Here is a 21,297-nt window from a genome sequence, read left to right as displayed (position 1 = left end):
TTTTGGTTTTGTTTTTTTTTTTTTTTTTTTTTTAAATCTCAGTACTGAAATGATGACAGTTTTTATGTTTTGTTGGCTTTCCATAACTAGAATTGATATCTCGTCAAATTTCTTAGTTTATAATAATAAAAAGTTTGGCATGATTAAATTAAAATATCATCTCTCTAATTCTTCACTTTTTCGTTCTCTTTTTTTGTTTTAAAACCATGCATTACTTAAAAATTAATTGGCTCGTTGAGGTCGTTCAATGTAGACGAAAATAATGAAACATCATATATATATAGTCACTTTTCATATAACTTATTTGATAAAATGTATTTTCCTGAAGTCCTAACTTTCTCATGGGCCCGCTTGAACCTACTTCCAGTCTAACAAGTCATATGCATGCGAGAAACCTTTTCACTAAATCAATTATTCCTCAATATACATCTAAAACATGAGCTCTAAAAAAAATGAAGTGTCTAACATTTGAAATGTTTAGTGACCTTCAAAGGTTAATCAAATGAGTCTTATGATATTTCAACCACAATGTTTTAACAATCAAAGATCCCAAAGCATATTTTAGCTCGATATCATATATAATTATATATTTTTTACAATAGGAAGCATATATCATCATAACATATAATATTAAAACAAAAAGATCAAGATCATCAAACTTGTATAGAGAAGAGAGGAGGAAGATCAGAGATAGTTCGAGAAGAAGAAGATGAAGAAGTAGAAGAACACAAGAAACGTTTAAAAGATTTGAGGAAACGAGAGATGAGATTATTGCAGACACAACTGTTGTTCTTCCTCAGCTTCCTTAGCTTCTTACCAATTCTCATTCGTATCCCAACCACTCGGATCATAATCAACGGTCCAGATGATCTCCTCCTCTGTTGCTGCTGTCTGGTCTTGTTGTCGGCTCGTTCTAAGACCTTCTGGATTAGGAACTGAGCTCTTCTGTGAATTAGCTCCTGTGGGTCTTCTTTCTCCATCTTTGTGTACTCGTACGGACGATTCTTCACCATTAATGCCATTGATTGATCTTTTTTGAGTTCTTGTTCTGTTGAAGTATTAAGAAAGATTGAGTAGGCTATAATAACATGAAGTACACAAACATTTATAGTATGAGAGGGAGGGAGGGAGAGAGAGAGAGAGGGAGAGACCATGTGAGGATTATTAATTAAGTATATGACTATACGAGTTATATTAATGTGCACATACATGTGTATTAAATTATATACTATTATTTTCTAAGTTTGCCTGCCAATACTATTCACTCACACACGCATATATAAAACACAGCGTAATTATTTGATTAATAGTCCTTTCATTCATTAAAAAATTTGAACATGTTAATGTCATTCCACGATGAACCATTAAACCTGCAGGGAAAATTATAAATTATAAAAAGGCTTTTTTCTTGGATTATAAATGTAAAAAACTCGAGTCTAGAAAATTATCTCCTAAAAATATAAGATTGACTACCTGCAATAATTCGCATATTATACAAGACCTCAGATTTTAAGAAAGCCATTTTATCTATAAATTATACCATATTATAGAAAGAAAAAAAGAGTTGATGTCAAAGAAAAATAAAAAAGAGAGTTATTTTCTATATTTTTCATACTTTCATTTTCACAAAAAAAAAGAGGTGAAATGATGTAATTAAACCAGTTAATATCATGCATGGATAAACTTTCTAGTCTCGGTTAATTAGTTTGATATGGTTTATCAAGATTAAAACAACGTTAATGGCGGCCGTGTCCTGTCCATAACATTGATAAATTTAGCAAGCTTTGACCTCATATGATTATAAAATAAATCATTATTGACCTTTGGTATATGTTAATTATATGTTAAGTTTGCTTTGGTTTTTTTGCCTTTTGGTGGCATTTAGATGGCACGACTTGCATGCATGTAACTCTCCTTTTTTTCTAAGGTATCCGATGATGGAAGCAACATGATAAGGAATCTCCCATTAATAATATATTGCATTAAATAATATATTACTCGATGAATATCCAACGACGAAGTAAAACGAATGAACAGCTACCATGAGTAATTAATATTCTAGTTTCTTTATCAAAAGTATTTTGAAAATGGTGAAACGTAGATGACAAATACAATTCGCTATAGTATTTTGGTTGTTCTAATTTCTAAGCAATATTTGATATAAAATAATTTCTTTACGAAAAACTCAAATTTATATATAAATTTCAGCATTTGAATTGAAGAAATCGAACGTTCAATACTATTTTGATAAAATTTAAATATTATATATAGTGCATTACTAGTTGCTTGAAAGTTTGTTTTGGTCATATATGAAATTGGTAAATATTTTTTTCTTACATATGCTATATATATAAGCTGTGAAGAAAGTGATGAGTTCGAAAGAATTACATTTGTACATGATTAGATCTGGATACAATCAAACACAACTTTTTCACCACTAATCATCATTCGTCAGACGCAATTATGTGAAACTAAAAATAATTGAAAAAAAAATACATAATCCTATATCGTAGCTGACGCATTTATTTCATACAGCATGCCGGCAAAAACGTCAACATAAATTAAATAAAAATGAAAAGACAAAATTTTCCACCGGCATTAAGCTTTAAAAATTATTTTCCTGTCATCTCATATGCTACTAATAATAATAATAATAAAGAAAAATAATGATGATGATAATGAAAAACAAAACAAACGGTGTCATAAATAATGATGGGGACAAGGTGAGTTCAGATCTGTGTGAGTGATTACTTGAAAAGTCAACTCACCGGCTAAGGAACTCGGCTTTTGCCAGCTCTCTCTCTCTCTCTAACGCTTCTTTAGCTCAATCATATGAAACAATCCTCTTGTATAGTTGGAATAAGCTACAAATTTTCTATGTATTTTTTATATTAGAAACTAATGCAACTAATTGTTTAGAACAACCATTTTTTGGATTTGAATTTTGTAACAAGGGTTATTTTCTTAACATTCAACTTTTATTTAGTTTTTTTTTTTTTTAAGTTCTCAATTTAAGTAGGGTGAAATGAAATAAGAGTAGAGTTATTTTACATAATCCAATTAAAATATTGAGTTATTTTACATAATCCAATTAAAATATTGAGTTATTTTTTAAAAATTTTCCCTTAAAAATAACTAAAACTTTTCTACTATGTTTACCCGAAATGATCATACCTTCTAGGCTTCTATTTTAATTTTAATCGCACCAAATTATATATATCTAAAAGAACGAAAAGGAAAATAAGAATAAATTATAAACAATAATGAATACATGTTTCTTTAAACGGGCCTGTGTAAGAAGGAATGCACATACGATTTTAATCTACGTGTAACCATTGGACTATAAAAAGTTTTTTCAGTAGTCCACAAGCCCATAAATCCATACGTTGAGGTTGAATAGACTCAAGTTCCCAACAGACGGTGTGGATGCTCTGAGTCCGAGTCCGAAAGACGCAAAAGATTTGTGGGGATAGGAGGTAGTTGACACGTGATTAAGTATAACCCTTGCGTGGAGCGTGGTTGTTAGGCTATGCATTATTGTTTGTTTTGATGTGCCCCACTCCCCACTTTGGATACAACGTACATGGTGTCGTTAATGAGCTCGACGTTTTCTACAGAACACAAGTAATTAAAGCCTCCATACATTATCACAATTTTTTTGTTTCCAAGATTTTATCTCTTCTTTCTTTTAAGAGATTTTATGCTTTCTTTTGATTGTGTTACACTGTTGATTTTATAATCTCAGATTCTAAAAAACAAAAAATGCCGGAAGAATCTTTATTATTACATTCTCATACAGAAGATTTATCAAATGCTTCTCCTACTAAATCTTCTTCACTTCTGTCTGAACTATCAAATGCTTCCACGAGACCTTTCGTTCTTGCCTTCATTGCATGTTCTTCTGGTGCCTTCAGCTATGGTTGCATTGTGAGTTCAGTTTAAAAGAACAAAAAAAAAATTCAGATCGAAATCAAATTTGGGTTAATGGCATGTTTTCAATTTTAATTTTCAACCAACCAAAACTTTTGTTTCTACAGGTTGGGTATACGTACGGCTCCTACACAGACCAGTATCATGAAAGACTTGAATCTATAGCTGATGCAAGTGTTCAATTATTACTTTGCTCTTTTGGTTTATTCCGGTTATATGTTTATGGTTTGATTGGATTTGGTTATGGTTCAGCTAATTTTNAATTTTTTTTTTTTTTTTTTTTTTTTTTTTTTGTCGTTTTTATCAGTTTTCAATTTTTTTGATCGATATTGACGGTAGGGGTAATCCTTGGAGCATTGGTTTGTGGGAAATTAGCAGATTTGGTTGGTCGTTTCTATGTAAGTTTCCAATTCAAAAACAATGATTAAGTTATCTCGGTTTACAAATTTTAATTATTCAGTTAGGTGTGTAAACCCATTTTTTTTTCTAGAACTAGACGATATGGATTACAAACACTCTCTTTTTACTCGGCTGGTTCGCTATTGCATGTGCCAAGGTTTGTGATTTTCTGATTATTCTTTTAATTATGAAATGCCGTTGTTAAATAAACTCGATAAGTGGTTTTAATTATCTTTTTTAAAAAATCTTTTTTTGTTATGTTACAAAAGGATGCATGGCTGCTCAATGTTGGAAGGTTATTGCAAGGGATTTCGGGAGGAATTAACACATATTTGGTATGAATAAATAATTAAAAAAAACCCTAGAGGTGTCTAATCAAGAAAAAATACCTTAAAATACTCCAAAACAAGTCTAATTAGATTTAAGTAACCATTCCTCAATCTAAGTTTTGTGGATTTGTTGGAAGTTTTAAGGTCTCTCTGTTGGCAATGTTGGACATAAAATGTGTAGTTTTATTTCCACCGAAAGTTAACCTTTCATCAAAAAACTTTGTTTGATTTTGGTTTAGTAGGGTTATATGTTCTCTGATATTTTGGTCTGACAACTCTGATGCATGGTGGGTATATATATACCATTCTTTGCTTGTAAATGTACGTGTTTAGTTTTAGATGTGTTATATGGTAAATTCAAAATGTGTAACTTTGACATTTGGATTTACTGAAAAACGAGATTTTCAAATAGGATTCTGGTAATTTCTTGGCATGGACTTTTGTAATAAAGCATATAATCTATGATAATGATTTAATCACAGGGGCCTATTTACATCAGCGAGGTAGCACCAAAAAACTTACGAGGAACTGTTTCTTCCTTGGTGCAGGTAAACTTATATATGAGAACCAAAATCCTTTAAAACTATTAGAAAAAATGTAATTACCTTCCTACAATACAAGATTTTGAATGTTCTACAGTTATTCCTTGATGTTGGTATATCGGTCTTTTATGTACTTGGAACACTAGTTGATTGGCGCAATTTAGCCATTTTGGGTATGTAAAGGAGACTTGTTCATATCAATTCACAGATCGAACATTCTTGTTTGTTTCCTTCAAAGGAGACATAATATTGTACTAATGATGATTTTGTGTTCTGTCATTATTGGACAGGATCTATACCTTCTCTAGTGGTTCTACCTCTTCTTTTCTTCGTCCCAGAATCTCTTAGATGGCTAGTAAGCACTTGTTTGTTTTATCCATTTGCATTTTGCTTGTTTGGTAAAAATACATTTGCATTTATGCTTGTGTTCACATGCTTAGTTTCATATATAGGATTCCAGTGTCCCTTATATACTATTCTAGGTCGTCCCATTAAACTTCACATGTAAACATAACATTGCATTATTAAAAAAAATCAGATCCTGTTTGCTTAGCATAATCTCTTGTTTTCTTGTCCAACCCATAAATATGATAAAAGTACCAAAGGCTTATAAAATACTCTTTATCATTGACAAAATCTGTTTGTAGGCTAAAGTAGGAAGGGGGAAGGAGGTTGAGGCGGTTTTGTTAAGCCTGGGAGGAGCAAAGTCTGATGTATTAGATGAAGCAACACATATATTAGTAAGGATATATAAATCTATATGCACTGAATAGTCATGATATATGATAGATCCATATATATACTTTACATTGATTTCCCAACACTTTGATAATTATCAGGACTATACACAGCATGTTGAGGAACAACAAGACGTTGAGGGACATGGTTTCTTCAAATTGTTCCAGCGAAAATACAGTAACTCTTCAAAAAGAGGTTTAACTAAAACTGAAACTGAAAACATTACTGTCTTTGCATTTTCTTGATTATATTATTTAACACATTGTTTTACACAGATTGGAGTTGTTCTTATATCTATGCCTCAGCTTGGAGGTCTTAATGGTTATACTTTTTACACTGATACAATTTTTACATCTATCGGTAAATAAAAACCTTATTATTCTTCTTCTTCTTTCATATATCTTTTTTTTCTTTTTTCGAACAATCAATGATTATATGATTAACAGGTGTATCAAGTGAGGTTGGATTCATATTGACATCTATTGTTCAGGTTGTACTATTGTAAGATCATAAAGCATCACTATAAGTCATACATATTATTCTTTCCTTTTTTTCGCTTAACACACAATACATATTCTTTTAATGATCATTTAAAGCACATTCTTGTAGATGTGTGGAGGCATTTCAGGTGTTGTGCTTGTGGATATATCCGGAAGACGTTCTCTCCTACTGGTAAAAAAAATTAAAACCTAAACCGCAAGTGTAATTTGAGAAAATTCTTTCGAAAAATATTTTTTTTTGGGAGTGATTGTAGGTTTCTCAAGCTGGAATGTTCTTGGGTTGTCTTGTAACAGCCATCTCATTCTTCTTGCAGGCATGCTTTACTAATCTATATGCTATATGGTTTCAATTTTGAAAAATCGGTATGTAATCTTTTTTTTATTATTATTACTCATGCAGAAGATCAATTGGTGAGGTAATGGAACACCAATATTGGCTCTCATTAGTGTTATGGTAATATTAATAAACAATTTTAATCAGAAGACAATTATTTAAACAATGCCAAAGCTATGAAATTGTGTTTTGTGTATTTATCGTATTAGGTGTATTTTGGATCATACGGATTAGGCATGGGACCGATACCATGGATGATAGCATCAGAGGTAAATTAAACAAAATTTAACAAAAGAAAAAAAAAATCAAAATAGCTAAATTGTTAATTCATTGTAAATTAAAAATTTATTTTTTACCATTATCTTTGTTAGATTTATGCAGTAGACGTGAAAGGAGCAGCAGGAACAGTGTGTAACTTGATCAGCTCTATAAACTCATGGCTTGTTACTTACTTCTTCAATTTCTTGCTTCAGTGGAGTTCCACAGGTAACTAATTAGTCTATACTAATAATAACCCCTTTATAATAAAACGGAAGTACACAATCTTTTTTTTGTAGACTATATAATATGAGTTATAAGATTACTTATTTGATTATTTGATAGATTATAGGTTATATGAGTTGTAACCATTAGTTAAATCTTGATTTTAAATAATATTCTAAAAAATAAAATAAAATCTCCACAGAATATTTAATTAACCATATATAGACAACAAAATCTCAAAAATTAATCACTCTTCTGCGGATTAAGAGTGATTTTTGATTATACTAGCACGGGTCTTAATCTAGCATAACCATGTATAGGACACTATAAATTATCCATATTATTTATGTTTTATTAGATAAATAAAAAGAATTTCAATCCGTACTCAAGCACGGGTCCTAATCTAGTATATATATATATATTATACACAAAACAATGTTATAAACTATCTACAAATTAATGATCTTCTTCATGCATGAACTTGGGAAATAAAACTATTGTATTGCAGGAACATTTGTGATATTTGCGGCAGTGTTGTGCATTGGATATGTGTTCACTGCCAAGCTTGTTCCAGAGACCAAAGGCAAATCTTTAGAAGAAATACAATCTCTTTTCACCGATTCTCCTCCTGAAGATTCTACAATTTTCTGAAAAGATAAGTATAAAAGGACCATGTGCTTTTCTACAATAGTTAAACTTACGATTGAGACAACAAAGTGGTTCTTGATATGCTTTTTACGATTGGGCCATGTGCGAATTAATATGTTAAATATTCCCATAAATTACGTAGGGTTTTGATCGCCCAAGTATATAAATTAAGTATAAAAAAAATAATCGCGCGAAATTATATTAAGGGAAAAAGGAAAATAAGAATAAACAATAATGAATATACACATGCTTCTTTAAATGGACATGTGTAACAACTAACAAGAAGTGCGCAAGTTATTTAAATATACATGTGGAATCATTAGGACTATAAAAGTTTATTCATTAAGCCACAACTCACGAGTATACAAGCCCATAAAACATACGTTGAAAGTCTCAGGAGTACTCTCAACTCTCAAGTCACACAACAGCCGGTGGATGCTCTGTGTCCGAGTTCCGAAGAAGCAAAAAGTTGTGTGGGGGATATATATTTGGTAGTTGGCACGTGAGTACATGACCCTGCGTGGTTGTTGGCTGATGATAGTCTTTATTTGTTTTATTGCTGTGCCCAGCCCCCACTTTTGTTACAAAATTTCTTGCTAATTAATTCCAACTTACAGCATAAAAGGGGAAAGGGGAAACACAACCTGTGTTTTTTTGTGTAGTTCCCACTAATTCAGGAGACCAACAATCTTCCAAATTCAAAAAAAAAAAAAAAACAAAGGTTTTTTACATTTTTCCAAGATTTATATATATATCTCCTTCTTTCTTTGATGAACTTTAATTATGCTTTCTTGTGATTGTGTTAATTACACTTTGATTTATAATCTCAGAGATTCTAAAAGATGGCAGAAGAATCTTTATTATTACAATCTCCAAATGCTTCTCCTAGTAAATCCTCTTCACTTCTGTCTGAAATATCAAATGCTTCCACGAGGCCTTTTGTTTTTGCCTTCACTGCCGTTTCTTGTGGTGCCTATACCTTTGGTTGCATTGTGAGTTCCTAACTCAAATTTATTTATTTTTTTTTAATCATCAACCACATGTTTCAATTTTAATTTTCATCAACCACATTTTTTTTTCTACAGGTCGGATATACGGCTCCTACACAGACAAGTATCATAAAAGACTTGAATCTATCCATAGCTGATGCAAGTGTTCAATTATTAATTTTTATTTTATTTTCTCTTTCGGTTTATTCCGGTTTGATCGGATTTTTTTTTTGGTTCAGCTAATTTTCAATTATTATTAGTTATTTTTTTCGTTTTTGATTCTCTCAGTTTTCATTTTTTGGATCGATATTGACGGTGGGGCTAATTCTTGGAGCATTAATCTGTGGGAAATTAACAGATTTGGTTGGTCGTGTCTACGTAAGTTTCTACCGAAGAATGATTAGTTCTCAATGTTAAAAGTTAATTGTAGTACAATTAGTAATGGTCTAATCTTTTTTGTGATTCTTTTTCAACCCAGACAATATGGATCACTAACATCCTCTTCGTAATCGGCTGGTTTGCTATTGCATTTGCTAAGGTTTGCGATTTTTATTGAGTTTTCTTAATTTATGCTACTTACGTTACAATCAATAATGAAATGCAGTTGTTTAACTTTATAAGTGATTTTAATTCTCTTAAATATTGTTGTTATTCCTTTTTGTCACAAAGGATGTTTGGCTGCTCAATGTTGGAAGGTTATTGCAAGGGGTTTCGGTAGGAATTTTCTCGTATTTGGTATGAATGAATTAAAACCCTAGCTAGTAGCTAGAGGTGTTTAAATGAGATTTCAAATTAGATTTGAGTTATTTGTTGGCATGAAATTTTGCAATAAAGCATATAATCTGATAATGATTAATAAAATCATAGGGGCCTTTTTACATCAGCGAGATAGCACCAAAAAACCTGCGAGGAGCTGCTTCTTCCTTGGTGCAGGTAAATTAAGGGAACCAAATTCCTAAAAAAAACTGTTATAAAAAATGCAATATACCTTCATACAATAAAATTTTTAAATGTTCTATACAGTTATTCACAGGTGTTGGTCTATCGGTTATCTATGCACTTGGAACAGTCGTTGATTGGCGTAATTTAGCCATTTTGGGTATGTGAAGGAGATTGATTCATATCGAATTGCACAAATGGAACATTCCTTCAAAAACTAAATTTGTACTAATGTTTATTTTTGTGTGTTCTGTCGTTGGACAGCATCTATACCTTCTCTAATGGTTCTGCCTCTTCTTTTCTTTGTCCCAGAATCTCCTAGATGGCTAGTAAGCACTTGTTTGTTTTATCCATTTGCATTTACTTGTTTGGTCAAAATACATTTAACTTCACATGTATATATATGGATCTTAGCATTGTTAAATTCTTGGTCTTAAATGATGTTATCATTGATTATAAAAAAAATCGGTTTGTAGGCTAAAGTGGGAAGGGAAAATGAGGTTGAGGCGGTTTTGTTAAGCCTGCGAGGAGCAAAATCTGATGTATCGGATGAAGCAACAGAGATATTAGTAAGGATATATAAAAATTTATATGCACTGAACATATATAAATATGATCGGCTATATACATATTTTACATTGATCGATTTCCAAACATTTTGATGGTCATCAGGAATATACACAACATGTTGAAGAACAACAAGACGTCAATGGCCGTGGTTTCTTCAAGTTGTTCCAGCGAAAATACGCGTTACCACTTACTGTAAGTAACTCTTCAAAAAGAGGTAAAAATTGAAACAGAAATTGAAAACATTATATAGTATTTGTCTTTGCATTTTCTTGATTTTTGTTTTCTTGCTTATACAGATTGGAGTTGTTCTTATATCTGTGCCTCAGCTTGGAGGTCTAAATGGTTATACTTTTTACACCGATACCATTTTCACTTCTACCGGTAAAATAAAATGTTCATTCTTCTTCTTCTTCCATCTTGCTTTATCGACCGGTCAATAATTATCTAATTTAACAGGTGTATCAAGTGACGTTGGATTCATATTGACATCTATTGTTCAGGTTTTACAGTTTTACTAATATAAGATCATAAAGCATGTATATATATATTTTTTTGGATAACACTCGGAATACATTCTTTCTAACCGATCATTAAAAACACATTAATTCTTGTAGATATCTGGAGGCATTTTAGGTTCTGTGCTAGTGGATTTATCCGGAAGACGTTCTATCCTACTGGTAAAAAAAAAAAAATAATAATAACCCTAAAACCGCAAGTGTAAATAACCAAATCGATAGATTAATTATTTTGATTCGAAAAATAATTTCTTTTTTGGGAGTGAGTGTAGGTTTCTCAAGCTGGAATGTTCTTGGGTTGTCTTGCTACAGCCATTTCATTCCTCTTGCAGGCATGCATGCGCTTACTAATCCTATTACCTATACACGACCCTTACTAAACCGGTGGTTTGGTTTCAGTTTTGAATAACCAAGATGTAATCTTTTTGGTTTTCCTACTCATGCAGAAGAACAATTGCTGGGAAAATGGAACACCAATATTGGCTCTCAGTAGTGTTATGGTAATTAAATAAACCGTTATTAACAGAAGAAAAGACCATTATTTAAACAATGCCAAAACCATAAAACTTGTCCTGCTTTTTGTATTAACTTTAGCATATATGTTACATTAGGTGTATTTTGGATCATACGGATTAGGCATGGGATCGATACCATGGACTATAGCATCAGAGGTAAACTAAAGATTAAAAAAAAAAATCGCATTATCTATAAATTTTAATTCACTGTAAATTAATAGTTCACTTTTTTCCCATTATCTTAACTAGATTTATCCAGTAGACGTGAAAGGAGCAGCAGGAACAGTTTGTAACTTGGTCAGCTCTATAAGCTCATGGCTCGTTGCTTATTCCTTCAGTTTCTTGCTTCAGTGGAGCTCCACAGGTACATATTTAGTCTTTACTAATTTATATTATACACACACACAGGAAAAAAGTTATAAACTATCTAAAGCATGAACTGGGAAAATAAAAATATTATATTGCAGGAACATTTCTGATGTTTGCCACAGTGACTGGCCTTGGATTTGTGTTCACTGCCAAGCTTGTTCCAGAGACCAAAGGCAAATCTTTAGAAGAAATTCAATCTCTTTTCACCGATCCTCCTCATGAAGATTCTACAGTTTTCTAAAACAATGAAGCAGGAAAATTTAAGATACTACCTCTAAACTTTGAGACCTCAAAGACGCAAGCTATATTAGCTATATATATTAGACAACAAAAGTGGTTCTTTGATATGCTGTTTACTATAGGGTCATGTGCTCATATAATATAAATATGTTAAATATTCCCATAAAGTAAGTTCTTTGTTGTTATATATTGCGATCTCGAAAGTGATCTTCGGTTAAGTTTACTACATTAAGGTCTACATCAGTTAAGGCATAAAGTAGTTAAAGTGCTTTGTGTTTTACTTGCCCTCCATTGCTATTTAAGTATTTTCTTATATACCATACAACGCATCTTTTTAAAAATTTATATGCCCATGAAAAAAATAAACAAAAGCAAACGTGATATAACCATTACAAAAATAAATAATACTTGTAATAAATAAGAAAAGGAAACATGTACAGTTTGTGTGTTTTCAGTTCCGCAATTTCTTGCTGCACGAGTTACAAGATTAATCTTAATTCATAAAATAATATAAAATCTGGTTGTTCAAAAAAAAAAAAATAATATAAAATCTAAATTAGCTTTCCGATCTCTTTAATATCTCTCATCTACTTCTAAAACAAAACTTACCAAACCTTTAACAAACTTTTGTTGTTGTTGTTGTTGAAGAACAAAAGAATGTAATGTAAACGAAACAAATTTGATTCGTAATATCACATTTCGTAAAATGGCAGAAGAAGGTTTATTATTAGCATCTCATAGTAGATCATCATCTTCTTCTCTTCTGTTGGAAATATCAATTGCCTCTACAAAACCTTTTGTGCTTGCTTTCATTGTCGGTTCTTGCGGTGCCTTTGCCTTTGGATGCATTGTGAGTTCAGAGTTCCTAGGCTTGATTTTCTGATTCTTAATTTTTATAATCGAAAACTAAAATGGTTTATGCATGTTCAGTCGTCAGTTCCAGATTTTGATAAAACTTTCGTGTAATTAATATCATTTTTACAGATCGGATACTCAGCTCCTACACAGTCCGGTATCATGCAAGACTTGAATCTCTCCATAGCTGATGTAACAAGTTCTATTTTATTTTATTTTCTCTTTCGGTTAATTCCGGTTATCTGTTTGGATTTGGTTCTGGTTTAATTAATTTTCAATTATTATTATTTTTTTTTCAAAAAATTCAGTATTCACTGTTTGGATCGATATTGACGGTTGGATTAATCCTCGGAGCATTAGTCTGTGGGAAATTAACAGATTTGGTTGGTCGTGTCTACGTAAGTTTCTGCCGAAGAATGATTAGTTCTCAATGTTAAAAGTTAATTGTAGTACAATTAGTTATGGTTAAATTATACTAATCTTTTGTGTGATTTTTTTTCGAACCAGACAATCTGGATCACTAACATCCTCTTCGTAATCGGCTGGTTTGCTATTGCATTTGCCAAGGTTTGTGAAATTATATATTTTTTTTTTGGACAAAATGTGAGATTAAACATTGGTTTAAATTTTAATAATGAAAGTCGATAAATTGTTTCTGTTACAACTTATTGTATCTTATTATTATTTTTGTTCTTGAATTGTTTGAACAAAAGGGTGTTTGGCTGCTTGATCTCGGAAGGTTGTTGCAAGGGATCTCGATCGGAATTAGCGCATATTTGGTATGAATGAATAAAACTAGAGGTGTTCAATCAGATTATTGTTTTGAGCATATTTTGTAAGTGTATTTTTTGGGGTTAATTAGATTAGATACAATTCAAAAGGTATTATAAACTTCTGAGACTTATTGAAAACAGGTATTTAAATATATTGGTTCTTTTATTTTGTAACAAATTATATGCTGTGACAATCGTTATTAATCACAGGGACCGGTTTACATCACTGAAATAGCACCAAGGAACTTGCGAGGAGCTGCTTCTTCCTTGGCTCAGGTAAATTATAAGAGAATTAAAATCTTGAAAACTATAACAGAATTTTATTATATAATTTTTGAATGTTCTACAGTTATTTGCGGGTGTTGGTATATCGGTTTTTTATGCACTTGGAACAGTCGTTGCATGGCGCAATTTAGCCATTTTGGGTATGTAATTAAGGCCAAATCTTATCGAAATGCAAAAATCAAACTTTATGATTTCATTCAAATACGTGAATAAGTAGTTAAGTACTAATGGTTTTTGTGTTGTGTTGGACAGGATCTATACCTTCTCTAATGGTTATGCCTCTTCTTTTCTTCATCCCCGAATCTCCTAGATGGCTAGTAAGCATTTGTTATTCACTTATTATATATTTTGTGTTTTATATTTATGTTAGACTAGGATTTCACCCGCGGTACACCGCCGGACTAAGTTATAAATTATTGTATTTTAAATAATACTTTTTAATTTATTTAGTTTTCAAATTTTTAATTAATTAACTTTTTATCTAATTAATTTAGATTTTTGTTTAGATTTTTTTTTCTTCCTACGTTTTATAAAGTTTAGAATCTAATTACATTAAATTTGTTATTAGATAGAATATAAATTAAACAGAGGTATATGCCTATATAGTATGTTAGTGTATATATTATTTTTTGGAATATTAAGAATGTGTTATAGTATGTGTAATATTTTGTAGTTCATATACTAAATAATTTAGAAGTTAATTTTCAAAACTATGATTACAAATCTATAGTATATATGAGATAACCTAATAGTTTTAGTGTTGGTTCTATATTTCAAACCCGCCATGTCAGACAACATATTCAAAGATTTTTAATCAGCAAAAACTCATCATATGAAACCGTGAAAGTAAAAAATTATTTTTAAATACGTAGTACAAAATAAAAATAAATCTGTGAGCAAGCAATATCTTTTATATTTTATTATTATTCTTTGAATAAGATATCAAATTGAATGGTAAATATGTTTGTTACCTTTTAAAATCATACCGTTAGTTTTTTTGAATAATATATTTTATATTTGATTTTGAACATATATTTTAGGAGAAAACCAATGTGTTGAGATCAAAAATCTCGACCAAGGATCCTCTTCCAAGATCGAAAATCAATTCATTTCTTGGTAAGACCGATTGTTTAGGAAATTTGTGTATGGAGAAAATATTGTTTTGTTAAATTGGAAACTTAGTATTAATTAAATCAATTATAAATTTAATACTTAATGTTAAAGGGAGTGATTCTAATTGTTTTGGAAAGTTATTTAGGAATAAAAATTTTGTTTTCAAAAATAGAAACTTAATATTAATTAATGGAAAACAAATTAATAATTAATATCAATGGCAGTCTTGTAAATAGGTGGTAACTTCAAGATTTATTTGCTAAATGTACTTGGAAAATGTATATATAGATTATTGTTTTCACTTTTAACGTAAATCATGATTTAAGAATACGGTATCTTTATTTTTTTTATTTTTTATTTTTTTGTGTTTTTGTCCAGTATATTTTGGATACTACAAAACCAAATCTGTTAGCCTCAGACATTTATAGTGTGTAATTGTGTATCATCTACAATAGTGTGTATTTACCAAATGTAAAACATAACAGTTTCATCTCTGTATAAAACCTTACAAAATTTTTTTTGACATTTAAATTACACTTTGTTTGAAAAGTGTAATTAAACATGATACTTTTATCACTGAATTAATGTAAATCTCTTCCTTTAACCAGTTAAACACGATATTTATTGGCCAAAGGGTTAGTGCTTTTTTTTTTTTTTTTGGTGAGCACCAAAGGGTTAGTGCTCTGCTAAACCTTAAAGGTTAAATCAAATAAACTAATTCATTTTGTAGGCTAAAGTTGGGAGGGAAACGGAGGTTAAGGCGGTTTTGTTAAGCCTTAGAGGAGAAACATTTGATGTATCAGATGAAGCAGCAGAGATATTAGTAAAGATATAATCCATATGATCTACATATATAAATATATATATATTAATAACATAAATCTCCTAACAATTTGATGATAATCAGGACTATACAGAACATGTTAAACAACAACAAGACATCGATGGCCGCGGTTTCTTCAAACTATTTCAGCGAAAATATGTGTTTTCACTTACTGTAAGTAACTCTCTCTTCGTAAGGTTAAAAATAACTTCAAAAGTGTTTATGGTTTTACATTTTATTGATTTATTTGTTTCAATTGGTCTATAATACAGATTGGAGTTGTTCTTATAGCTTTGCCTCAGCTTGGAGGTCTTAGCAGTTATTCTTTTTACACTGGTTCCATTTTCACCTCTACCGGTAACCATTCTTCTTCTTCAATGACCATCTTGGTTTTATATTTACCATAAGGATGATTTAAATTCATCGAATGGTCCTTAATTATCCGATGATCCAGGTGTATCGAGTCACTTTGGATTCATATCGACTTCAGTTGTTCAGGTTATACTAATAAACCATAGTTTACATATAATTCCATAGTTTTTTCGATATAATATTCGATACTTTTTTAGTTTTACCAATAATTTTAAAGCACATTCTTGTAGATGTTTGGAGGCATTTTAGGTACCGTGCTTGTGGATGTATCTGGAAGACGTACGCTCCTATTGGTAGGACAAAATCTAAAACTTGTGCAAGAAATCGATAGATTAATTTGTTTGGTTTTTAAAGAAAGTTTAGGATTTTTTTTGGGAGTGAGTGTAGGTTTCTCAAGCTGGAATGTTCTTGGGTTGTCTTGCTACAGCCATTTCATTCTTCTTGAAGGCATGCTTACTGTTCCATCTTCCATACTAAACCGGAAATTGGTTTTAGTTTCTTCATACCGGACCGTAAATTTTTTGGTTATTTCGTTCTACAGGAGAACCATTGCTGGGAAACAGGAACACCTATCCTGTCTCTGATTAGTGTTATGGTAATTACTATAATTGATAATACATCTAAAATTTTATATCATTTAAAACAACTAGGTCAATTTCTTTTTTAGGTTTTTTAAGTTTAAGGATTTATAATCAAAAGTTTTGTTTAGATTTTAAAATATATTTTTAAATATAGTCTATAAATTATCTGATCTGATATAAAATATTAGGAATTTTCATAATCTCAAGTAATAAACGTCGTATTTTTTGTGTTTATTTAATTAGGTGTATTTTGGATCATACGGATCAGGTATGGGAACAATACCATGGATCATAGCATCAGAGGTAATAATAGATATAGAAACATCACAGACATCTAAAAAATGCTAAATCCATTACATAAGTAATGTTTTATTTCCTTTACTAGATATATCCAGTAGACGTGAAAGGAGCAGCAGGAACAATGTGTAACTTGGTCAGCTCTATAAGCTCATTGCTCGTTGCTTATTCCTTCAGTTTCTTGCTTCAGTGGAGCTCCACAGGTATAATATTTAATTTTGTTTAATAGTGTAATTAATTTCTGAATCTTGAAAGTAAAGTTGTTGTCACCTAAACATGGTCTCTTCACAATTTCTGAATCTTGAAAGTAAAGTTGTTGTCACCTAACTAAAAAAGTTTTACTTATTGCAGGAACATTTCTGATGTTTGCCACAGTGATTGGCCTTGGATTTGTGTTCATAGCCAAGCTTGTTCCGGAGACCAAAGGCAAATCTCTAGAAGAGATTCAATCTCTTTTCTCTGATCCTCCTCCTGACGATTCTACAATTTTCTAATATTTACCAAGAACTGTATTAGAAGAAAGAAGTATGTGCACAAAAAAGTTTTATTACAAAGATCATTTCTGTAAACATTATTGTTTTCATGTTTTTAGCAAGAGTTATACTATTAACAACACCTTTCACAAGATTCACATAAAACTACCAAAACATTACATAATACAAAGTTTTACAGAGACTGAAACTACAAATGTTCTTATAGAGAAGCACAAACAACTCTGTCTTTTTTTCCTTAACTGTTCGGTCGTATATGAAATAGATAAACAATTTTTTTTTTTACATATGCTATATATAAGCTGTGAAGAAAGTGATGAGTTCGAAAGAATTACATTTGTAAAGGATTAGATCTGGTGAAAAAAAAACTTTTCCTTAACTTTGGTGAAAAGATATTTTCTCATTAATGAACCAAAAACTATACAAGGAGTATTTATAGTCTGTACAAGTATAGTAGTAGAACTAAGCTAAAGGAGACTTAGTTATACCAATACTTAACTTTGGTGAAAAGATATTTTCTCATTAATGAACCAAAAACTATACAAGGAGTATTTATAGTCTGTACAAGTATAGTAGTAGAACTAAGCTAAAGGAGACTTAGTTATACCAATACACTATGATAAACATATAACTATAATAACTCAATATACCCCCTTCAAGCCAATAATCCTTGAGTCGAATAAAGGCTTGAAATGGACATTCGTTGAAGGAGATGATGAAACGGGCCAGGATGCAATGGTTTTGTAAGTATATCAGCCAGTTGATTCTCCGAGCTTAGATGAAAAAGTTTGAGGAATCCACCCTTGAACTGATCTCGTGTAGTATGGCAGTCTATCTCCACATGCTTCGTCCTCTCGTGGAATACATCATTGTTTGCAATGTGAAGAGCCGACTTGTTATCACAGAACAGCTTTGCCGGTGCAACTGGCGTGATTCGTAGATCCCGCAGAATCTGTCGAAACCATAGCAGCTCCTTCGTTGTCTGAGCCATGCTCCGATATTCAGCTTCAGTGCTACTAGAGCTGAACACATCCTGTTTCTTCGACTTCCAAGAGATTAACGATGTGCCAAGGAAGATACACATACCAGTAATCGATCGTCGTGAGTCTTTGCACGTTCCCCAATCAGCATCTGCGAATCCATTCAAACAAATTTCTAAGGAGGCAGAGTAGAAGAGACCTTGTCCCGAATTATTCTTCAAGTATTTGAGAACATTGCGTGCTGCTTGAAAATGCACATCCGTCGGACACGAAAGAAATTGGCTTAGCTTGTTGACTGCAAAGGTGATATCCGGTCTTGTGATGCATAGGTACAACAAATGCCCAATCAACTCTCTGTAAGGATGTTCGTCAGTCAAAAGGACCCATGTCTCCTTAGTAAGTGCGACCTTGGGATCCATAGGAACAGAGTTGGGTTTGCAACCTAGTAAACCAGCATCTTCCAACAAATCTAAGCAGTACTTCCTTTGAGAAACAGAGATACCATCAACATTTCTAGCTATTTCTAAGCCTAGAAAGAATCTTGCTGGACCTAAATCTTTCGTCTTAAACTGTTTGGCCAGACAAGTTTTTACTGCTGCTACTGCTTCATCATTATTACTCGCAATCAAGATATCGTCCACATAGACAATGAGAGCGATATAAGAAGTACCTTGTTCTTTGAAAAATAAGGTGTTGTTAGCATACAATTGGGAAAAACCATCATCTAGTAGAGCCTTTGAGAAGCAACGATACCATTTTCTAGACGCCTACTTCAAGCCATAAATGGACTTGTTGAGCTTGCAAACTGCATTCGGTGGTAAGGTGCCTGACGATGGTCTATATCCCTGAGGAAGACTCATGTAAATCTCCTCATCAAGTTCACTATGCAGGAAGGCACTCGTTACGTCCATTTGAGTGAGACTCCAACCTTTCTTAGCTGCCAAATCGAGAATCAACTTCACACTAGCAAGTCTAGCCACAAGGGAGAAAGTATCGAAGTAGTCAACCCCCTCTTGTTGTGTGAATCCCTTAGCAACCAATCGAGCCTTATATCTCTCCACTGATCCATCTACATAGTATTTTATTGTGTAAACCCATTTACACCCCACCACATTCTTACCAGGTGGAAGTGTAACAGCATCAAAAGTCTTGGTACGCTCCATGTTGCCCATTTCCACATTCATAGCCTGTGTCCACTTTAGTGATGCTATAGCTTGTTGGAAATTTTTAGGTTCTGTTTCGAGAGAAACAGATAGAATATAGGACTTATATGATGGTTTGATATTAGAGTAAGTGAGATAAGATGATAAGGGATAAGGAGTAGTAAGCTTTTTAGGAAAAGAAGAAGTGGGTAATGAAGATGAGGAAATGAGAGAGCAGTGATAGTCAGAAAGATAACCTGGTGCTCTAGCGGATCGCCTTGGCCTGACACTCGATGGTGGAACAATTATTGTCTCAGTAGTCACAGTCTCATCAACAAAAAAGTCACTAGTGGTATTTGTGCGGGATGCATTAGAGGTGGATGCATGAGACTATTCGATGTATAAGATGCAGGATGATGAAAATAATCGACATTATGAGGAATATCTAATGGTAAGATAGACATGTCAAAGGGATCAGTAGGAGTCGAACTTGTTTTGTGATCAACAAAAGGATAGACATTTTCATGAAAAATAACATTGCGAGAAACAGATATCAGATTACTATCGAGATGAAGTACTTTGTAACCCTTGTAACCAAAAGAGTAGCCTAAAAAGACACATTTATCAGCCCTAGAACTAAACTTATGACGATCCTTAGCAAGAGTTGATGCATAACATAAGCAACCAAAGGAACACAAAAAAGAATAGTCTGGTTTCTTGTCGGAAAGAAGTTCATAGGGTGTTCTATTTTGAAACAATGGTGATAGTGTTCTATTAATAAGGAAAACGGCAGTGAGTAAGCAATCTGACCAATATGACAGAGGAATATTAAACTGAAAGAAAAGAGCACAAGCCACATTAAGAAGATGCTGATGTTTGCGTTCAACAACAGAATTCTGTTGAGGTGTATAAGAACATGAAAACTGGTGAATGAGACCATGAGTCTTAACAAGATCAGTAAAAGCGAGTTCAGGAGCATTGTCAGTCCTAATCTTTTTAATTTTTTTATTATATTGAGTAAAAACATATTTCATAAAGTTTGGAAAGACAGAAATAACATCATTTTTATTACGTAATTGGTAAACCCAAGTAGCCCTAGTACAATCATCAACTATAGTAAGAAAATACCTAAAACCTTCGACAGACTCAACAGAGAATGGTCCCCAAATGTCTAGATGAACTAAGTCAAAAGAGGACGAAGACAAATGATTATTAGAAATAAAAGGTAAACGCTTCTGTTTAGCTAGAGGACAGACATCACAAGGTGTATCATGCCTAAGATTAGAAGGAAGTAATGTACCAGTAAGAAGCTTTAACTTGTCAGGAGATGGATGTCCAAGGTGTTGATGCCAAAGATGTCCATCGACTTCCAAGGATCCAGAAAAATGATGAGTAGATTCAGATGACGATGACGGAGTGATGAGTGCAGATGATGAATCAAGCTGTACGATGTACAGATTATGCAACAAGTAGCATTTACCAATCATCAAGCCCTGAATAGACTCTTGAAGATAACAAGAATCAGGATAAAAATGAGCTGAGCCG

At 32.1% G+C, this 21,297-nt stretch overlaps 3 protein-coding genes and 1 pseudogene across 4 annotated transcripts; 3 read left to right on the top strand and 1 right to left on the bottom strand.

The window, feature by feature from the left end:
- Positions 560-1,167, bottom strand: LOC104716660. The gene has a single exon (XM_010434082.1). It carries the CDS (start codon positions 1,152-1,154, stop codon positions 654-656), a length of 501 nt encoding a protein of 166 aa, XP_010432384.1. The 5' UTR covers positions 1,155-1,167; the 3' UTR covers positions 560-653.
- On the top strand, positions 3,631-8,619 carry LOC104716603 (annotated as a pseudogene).
- Positions 8,536-12,280, top strand: LOC104716612 (sugar transporter ERD6-like 14). Of its 2 annotated transcripts, XM_010434015.2 has the most exons (19): positions 8,536-8,624; positions 8,734-8,895; positions 8,989-9,051; positions 9,181-9,270; positions 9,371-9,430; positions 9,562-9,627; positions 9,760-9,825; positions 9,916-9,991; positions 10,096-10,160; positions 10,308-10,400; positions 10,504-10,593; positions 10,698-10,782; positions 10,858-10,901; positions 11,016-11,078; positions 11,189-11,248; positions 11,363-11,416; positions 11,528-11,587; positions 11,681-11,795; positions 11,899-12,280. In XM_010434015.2, the coding sequence occupies exons 2-19, from the start codon at positions 8,746-8,748 to the stop codon at positions 12,039-12,041; spliced, it is 1,443 nt and encodes a 480-aa protein (XP_010432317.1). In that variant the 5' UTR covers positions 8,536-8,624; positions 8,734-8,745; the 3' UTR covers positions 12,042-12,280. The 2 variants fall into 2 exon arrangements, with proteins under 2 accessions (XP_010432317.1, XP_019089383.1); XM_019233838.1 differs by lacking the exon at positions 8,536-8,624 and having other exon boundaries at positions 8,639-8,895.
- Positions 12,618-17,810, top strand: LOC104716622 (sugar transporter ERD6-like 15). The gene is made up of 18 exons (XM_010434026.1): positions 12,618-12,890; positions 13,025-13,087; positions 13,204-13,293; positions 13,403-13,462; positions 13,609-13,674; positions 13,879-13,944; positions 14,018-14,093; positions 14,206-14,270; positions 15,797-15,889; positions 15,974-16,063; positions 16,162-16,246; positions 16,344-16,387; positions 16,492-16,554; positions 16,649-16,708; positions 16,803-16,856; positions 17,086-17,145; positions 17,228-17,342; positions 17,491-17,810. Exons 1-18 carry the CDS (start codon positions 12,747-12,749, stop codon positions 17,631-17,633), a joined length of 1,437 nt encoding a protein of 478 aa, XP_010432328.1. The 5' UTR covers positions 12,618-12,746; the 3' UTR covers positions 17,634-17,810.

The sequence above is a fragment of the Camelina sativa genome, chromosome 2, assembly GCF_000633955.1.
Source record: "Camelina sativa cultivar DH55 chromosome 2, Cs, whole genome shotgun sequence".
Taxonomy (NCBI): Eukaryota; Viridiplantae; Streptophyta; class Magnoliopsida; order Brassicales; family Brassicaceae; genus Camelina; species Camelina sativa.
This window is presented reverse-complemented; position numbering and strand designations above follow the sequence as displayed.